The 7,733-nt window shown below is 30.3% G+C and overlaps 1 protein-coding gene across 3 annotated transcripts; it reads right to left on the minus strand.

Moving 5' to 3' along the window:
• Positions 1–3,690: 3,690 nt before the first annotated feature.
• On the minus strand, positions 3,691–7,733 carry LOC119190411. 3 transcript variants are annotated; one of them, XM_037442248.1, is made up of 2 exons: positions 5,837–7,733; positions 3,691–4,142 (listed from the first exon to the last, which is right to left on the minus strand). In XM_037442248.1, exon 1 carries the CDS (start codon positions 7,485–7,487, stop codon positions 6,201–6,203), a length of 1,287 nt encoding a protein of 428 aa, XP_037298145.1. In that variant the 5' UTR covers positions 7,488–7,733; the 3' UTR covers positions 3,691–4,142; positions 5,837–6,200. The 3 variants fall into 3 exon arrangements, with proteins under 3 accessions (XP_037298145.1, XP_037298143.1, XP_037298144.1); XM_037442246.1 differs by having other exon boundaries at positions 3,691–4,151; XM_037442247.1 differs by having other exon boundaries at positions 3,990–4,190.

Here is a 7,733-nt window from a genome sequence, read left to right on the forward strand (position 1 = left end):
ATTTTATTAAATTACTTATTAAGTCAGAATAAATATAAACACTGCAAAGAAATGGCATCATCTTGTCAATAATGTAAATACTCTGCCAGACCATTTGACTAAAATTATTAGAAGGATAACATAACCTATCTACATTGGAACTATATTCTCTTAAATTAATTAATTCGTGAAATGACTCTCTCTGAGATAATAGTGCTTTTGTACAATTATCACAATCTTTGCAGTTCAAATTGGACATCAAAACGACAAACTGCACCAGCAATATATGGTACAGACTTATGTTGGAATATATTCTCGTTAGGTATAGAAATTTCTATAAAGTTAGTTTCATTACATTGAAGACTATCAGTGTATGAACCATATTTTTGGTGGCTGACTAAATGTTTTAATGTTCCCAACATTTTGTCATCATCATCAGAACAATTAGTGTATAAAGATTTACCGGTAGTAATGTTGTTAATCAACAAGGTTTTAAAAGCCGATACAAAATGAGTACAATTAGGATTTGTACTAAAATTACCATGTGCCCTTATTTGACCAAAAAAGTTTTCTATCGGATCTTGATTAAGACGTCTAAGACTTAAAAATTTAACACCATCAATTCTCAGCAGATCTGACCACAAATGTTTTATTGTTTTATATTATGTTCAAAATGCTTCAGTGATAAAGGCTTCCTTTCCCTTTCATTGGAAGCGTCAAAGCGCATTGAAGCTAGCTTTTTCACAGCATCATTCCAGAATGCAATGTGCTCCGAATTATATGAAAGAGCATGTTTTAACTTATTCCCATAATGACCAAAACCATTTAAACTATCAAGCAAATTTGACCTGAAATGTTAATAATATAAATAATATATTAGTAAATTAATAAATGAACGATTTTAATCATGGTATGATTATTTAATCTGTTATGAGCTTAAAGATATTTAATTAAATGGCCCAAAGAAATTGATATTCTGGCCAATACTTTCACAAGAATACGGCAATTTAACATATTATATTAAGGTTTTTTTATGACAATTGTTGTACATTATGCCAATTTCAAGTTGGGGAAAGTGGTTAATTTAATCACAGAATACGATTTATTGGAAACATGAAAGGAAAAGGATCAGTAATGATGATATAATTTTATTTCCTGATGATAGTACGGTACTATTCTCTGAGAAAACTCAGTTATTACTAGAGGCTAGAGTAAATAAGGCATTAGAGGACATTGTGAATTGGCTTACAGAAAACCATTTATAAATTAATTTAAAGTAAAACATCTTATTTTTGAAATTAAACTAATTTTCGGATTCTAGGTATTTTATTTTCTCCCGACGTTTTTGCAGCCTTCATGGTCATGATCCCCCCCGTGACCATGAAGGCTGCAAAGTCTTCGAAACGTCGGGAGAAAATAAAATACGAACACCGCGATAGAATCCGAAAATTAGTTTAATTTCAATGTCTAACATTCGCGTAAATATAAGAAATCATTATCTTATTTTTTTTTTTCAAGAATAGGTCAGCAACTAAATTGCTTTCTATAAATTATCACTTACAGGCAGAAGCCATACGATTTTTAGGGCTCCAGGTGTACTGCAACTTAAAACTGGAAGGAACTTAAGGAAAAATTCTTACATTAACTAGTTTATTTATATACGAAATTTCAATATTTGTAAAAAGAAACCTACATATATTATGTACACTAAATATTATAGCAAACGAAATAAAAATGCCACCTAACAATACAGCTCTATTAGATAAGAGCGGTATCTGCATGGGTCCAAGAATATAATATAATAAATTACAAGTTGTATTGTAAACATAGAAAACATAGATATATTTAAACGTAAATTAAAAACCTTTTTAATTGATAATAAGACATATTATTATATAAGAGAATATTTACAGGAATAATTTTGTGTAACAATTTGTAACAACTGTGATAGATTATATTATATTATCATACCTACCTAATGCTATACTATATTAATATACTATATTAATATTAAATTGTTATTTTAGCTTAACTTTATATTGTAATTTTTGCACGTCATTCGCCTAAATATGGTAAGACGCTATGTTATAAAATACACCACCTAATACTTAAGGTACCCATATTTGCAAAATAAATGAATTGATTCATTGATTGATATGGTAACGAAATTAAATAAAGAAATCTGATTATGGATATGTCGGAGATAAGCCAGTATCCACGTGTTCGGAGTCCATTATAATGAAAACACAAACTTAATATTGGTTGGTTTATTCTCTCTTGATCTTGGAACACAAGTGAAGTGAATTTAAAATGACCAGGCTTTATATAATCCAATTGAGTCATAGTGAATTTAACTGCAACTTCCTTTTAGAAAAATAATTAAAATTACTGTACAATAAATCGTAGGTTATAGCTGAATATTCAAAATTAATATTATAATGAATTTTACATAATTAGATATAATATTACTTTACATAAATAACTTTTAAGTAAGCAAACTATTATTTTACATTATTTTCTAACAGATGCCGCTATTAACAAGGTGTGAATATTTTTACTTATAGATTAAAACAATGATATAGAAATCAGGATAATATTAACAATTCTAATTGAATTTACTTTAGACGTTTAGATTACATAAACAATTAAATAATGATATAAATAAATATCCATTATTTTCCAAACACTCAAATAGTCAATACAGTTTCTAATTTATTCTGAAACTTAATAAATAACAGAATTGCGGTTGTAAATACTTATTTAAATATCATTCTTTAATATTCTAGACTTTTTCATAATAATATAATCACTAAATATAAATTTGCGCCCATAGATACGATGCGAGAATACGAAAGGCGATTACGATGCTATTGGGAAACATCTCGATAATGTAGATTGGGAAAAGGTACTTGGTCACAACGGCGTCAATGATATGCTCACTAAATTCTACGGTATTTTACATGAGACTATCCAACTTTATGTACCTAAATTTAAACTAAGAAGTAATAAGTATCCGGTTGGGTTTAATCGCAACCTCATATGTATGTTGAGAAAAAAATAAGTTTCGGCAATGCTATAAATTTTTTAAGAACCCGTTAAATGGAATAGAATTTAAATTACTCAGAGAGAGTTGCAGATCCTTATTAAATAAATGTTATAATACATTATCTTGAAAGTATAGAAGATAATATTTAAAATTTTTATAATCATTTTTGGTCATTCATCAAGGCCAAAAGAAGAGGATCTTGCTTTCTCCCAGCTTCGATGTCCGATGGTAATCAAGTTAGTTCCAAAGAAGTTGAAATATGTAATATGTTTGCTTCGCACTTTGCATCAGTGTACGAGAAAGATACTAATGGAGTCGAATGTCGATGCTAACCCGAATTTTTCTTATCATTTCATGGATAGCTGTGCGAGTTACTCCTCGGACTTGGACTCGTAGTTTTACGTCGTTGCACATCACACTTAATGAAGTTTCACGTAAACTTAAGACTCTTGATATAAGCAAAGGTTCTGGCCCAGACAATATTCCACCAAATTTTATTGTTGCATGAACAAGAAATCTGACTAGTCCACTTTGTAAAATCTATAAAAATCACTGAAAACCGGAATTTTTCCAAAGAAATGGAAGGTAGCTAGAGTGGTGCCGATACACAAGTCGGGCAATAACACATTAATGTCCAACTATCGACCGATTTCTATTTTTTACTATGGCAAAATTGTTTGAATTTGTAGTATTTCCATATCTGGAAGCTTACTTCAAACCATTTTTAACTGAACACCAACATGGTTTTGTTAAATTTCGCTCAACAAGCACTAATTTGGTCTCTTTTACTGAGTTGCTTTCAGAAGTCTTAGACAATAACATGCAAACTGATGTAATATATACAAATTTCAGTAAGGCTTTTGACAACGTTTTTCACGAACTCTTGCTGCAGAAGTTATCCGGGTATGGGTACTCTTGGCACATGTATGAATGGTTTCAATCTTATCTTACTGGTCGCACTTACCATGTGGTTCTTAATGGTTTTAGTTCCAATTTCCATCATATTGCTTCTGGGGTGCCCACAGGGCTCCCATTTGGGACTGTTATTTTTAATATGTTCATAAATGACATTATCAATTGCTTGCATCATTCCACACCTTTCATGTTTGCTGATGACCTAAAGATCCTGAAGTCCATTAATTCTCCCGACGATGTCAAATTGTTACTGAGCAATTTAGAGGACTCATTCATTAGAGGATTCCACATATGGAATATATAATTAAAAAAAGCATCTAGTTTGTTAGGCTTCGTTATAAGAAATGGAAAATGTTTAGTTTGTTATAGTTGATTATTAAGGTATTGCATTAGTATTTTAAGGTAGCCCACCACCACTCACCCCCCGCTAAGCTACGACCCTGGTGCACAGCTGTCTAATAAATTGTCGAACAATGTGAAAGACAGTGATACTTTTAATAATTTACTTAAGGTTATAGCTTAAGGTCCATTTTTCATACATTTTGTTTCACCTTTAATCTGGGTAACTAAACAAGTATTGACAAGTAAAGAATTTAAATTCACGTCTAGTTAGTGATTAGTTCTCGCAGTTGAAAGAAAAACGTAAAAATAATTAATATGCATGGATATTTCGGCCTTTAAAATTTCGTCGTATTAAACAAAATGTATGAAAAATGGACCTTAAGCTATAACCTTAAGTTACATATTATCGCGAAGAGTAACAAAGACTAACTAATATTGTTGCTTTAAGTGATAAATGCATGCATCTCATTATAAGTGTTCTTTAAATCTATAAATAATATATATTTTTTTACATGATTCTGTATGATGAATATACATAAAGTTTTATTTATTATGTCATGGTTAAAAGAACAAGGATGGATTTCAAGTAAAATAAGGCGGTGATATAAGGTAGATGTATCATATTTGGCACACGACATGACATTATGGGAATATAGATTTAAACCGAATTGAAAAAATAGACTGATTGTTTAAAAATACTCTACACTTTATAGAAAAATCATAAAGATAACTCAAAAAGCCCAAAATAATAATTTCATAAATAACTCCAAAAATAAGTTTAAAGCTGCATGGCAAATAATTAACAAATTCATACTACAAGTATCAAGAGTCAATAACGAACATAAAAATAATCACATATACAAATCTCACAGACAATGCATAGATGAATTTATTTATTATTTTGTTAATATTATTGAAAACAACATAACATTTATGAATAATGAATATATTATTATACAAAAAGTAATATGAAGAATTTTTGTTAATATTATTGAAAGCAACATAACATTTATGAATAATGAATATATTATATTCCAAAAAAGTAATATGAAGAATTATAGGTCTATAATGTTTTTTTATGGTTATAGCAAAAATTCGTAATTTTCAAAAGTTATTGGGAAAGTAATTTACAGACTAACTGTGCTCATTACTCATATTTCGAAAAACATAAATTATTCTGTGCTGATCTAAAAGGTTTTCATAAGCACAGTTCTATTCATATGGCATTATTTGACCTGTTATCAACTGTTATGGCAGCTGTCGACAAAATAAATCCAGTCCAGGAGGTTTTTTATAATATTAATTTGTAGGTGACAAACTCCTATGCCTACAGTTGATGCATTATTATTTGAAGCAGCACAATAAATATGATGCCAGTTAGGCCAATTAGAGTTTGTATAAGGGTAATTTTTAATAATGTCAATATTGAAAAGTATATTAGGAGCAATTATCAAAGTACAATAATCATGCTTAAATAAGGGAGGATTTCAATCTTTTATCAATCAGTCAAGACTTGTAAACAGAACTGTGATAGAACAATGTATATTTATTTACCTTCATTTTGTCATATGAAGTTGGATTTATGTGCTTCTCAGTAAGTTTGGTGCTTCTTGCTCTGCCACCAAAACCATCCACTTTATAAAGTCTCTCAATATACTCCCACTTTGCCCTTTGGTTGCCAATGAGTAGGTTTTTTTCTGAAAATTATTGCGAAAACATTTCAATAAATGAGGTACATCATAGATATGGTACAGTTGGTTTGGGCCGATTTTATAACAGATGTCATTGGTATATTTGTTACTACGTAGGAGTTCAGCATTAGAATCTGATATTAATGACTTAATAGCAGCAACATTGGCAGAACCTTGGTCACTGATTGTAGCTCTTACTATGAATCCAGATTTAAAAACTGCTAATACTATTTCTTTAATAATATTTTTTTAAAAACAAATGTTTTAACCCCATCTCGAGCAAAATAAAATGCAATTGGAATTTTCCAAGGAGAAAACAAACCCCGTAACATAAAAACTAAAGCTTTATCAGCCACATTGTTTGAGCGTTTGCCAGAACCTATATCTTCAAAACCTTCAATGACCCCAGTAAAGAAATTAAAATTTAAGTGTTTTTTAATGGACATTTCATCAAACATTAATGTGCATTGCCTGTCTATTGCGGGTTTATCCAAGGCAGCATCTGCCAAATGTTGAAATATAAAGTCATTAATACCAGGCCTCAAAGGAATATTGCTGAGTAGAGAATTAATTCGGGATTTACATGGTAATGCTAAATGTTTTCGTAAAAATCTATAGCACTTAGGGCTTAACTTATATAATGATAAAGCAAAAACTTTTTCTGAGTCTGTGTAACGGCGACCTTTTAATGAATTACCAGTCAAACGTAATTGTGAATCTACTAATAATTTCCCATATGTACTCAAAATGTTATATTTTTTCAAGAACACCTTTGTTTTTGGTGCATGAAGGTCAAATCTAGTCTTTAACTTTTTATACCTTGATTGCAAGAGACGTAATTTATTCTTTAAAATGTGAATTGAAGAGCGTAAAATTCGTTTACGAGGGGTACATTCATTGGGATTTAATCTAATACGATTAGTTAATCTACTTTTAACTAGGCTGTGACTTTTTAATTTGTGCTCATTACACACAGCAATGGTGGTTGATGTGGAAGGGGTTATACATATTGGGTATTGCGTATTGTGAGGTATATTGGGAGTAAATTGAGTTGGAGTACTACTATTTGCTTCATTCAATGAAGCATGAATTGATACCGTGCTAGACAGCTCAGAACTTTGATGTTCTTGTATGATAGAACAATTTTGCTCTATAGTGGGTCGATTAAGTTCAGAAGGGTTAACTACTTTAAAAATAAAGGGTTCAGTAATGCTACTAGTGGGTTCAATTTCTAATATCAAATCTCGGTTTGTAACTTTATATTTATCTGTATTTCCTAAGTTTACTAAAGGAATCGCATTAGGTGTTAATCTTAGATTCTGTTTTATATGTTCGGGAATAAAATGTTTATGACAAAAACGAATGTTTTCGCGTTGAGTAGGAGGATAATTTTGTAGGAATGGACATAAACTTAACCACTCTTCCCACCTTTTTTTATTTGTGAACGGCACACTATAATATTTAATACCTCGGCCTCGAGTACTGCACCCGGGAACAGAGCACTTATAAACCATGATATTATCAAATAAATCAAACTATACGAAAAAAACAATTACACGTTTAAACTGGTAAACACTAAATGATTGCTTTTATAATATACTGTTTACAAAAACATTCACACACAATAAAGCACTATAATTAGATAATAAATAAATGAAAACCGCCTTCAAATCAAAATAGCGAATTGCGACGGAAAATTCAATTTCAAAGCAGCGGTTAAAGGTTAACCACAATAAAAATGGCGCTACGCGTCGTTTCAG

Source organism: Manduca sexta, chromosome 24 (genome assembly GCF_014839805.1).
Source record: "Manduca sexta isolate Smith_Timp_Sample1 chromosome 24, JHU_Msex_v1.0, whole genome shotgun sequence".
In the NCBI taxonomy this organism is placed as follows: Eukaryota; Metazoa; Arthropoda; class Insecta; order Lepidoptera; family Sphingidae; genus Manduca; species Manduca sexta.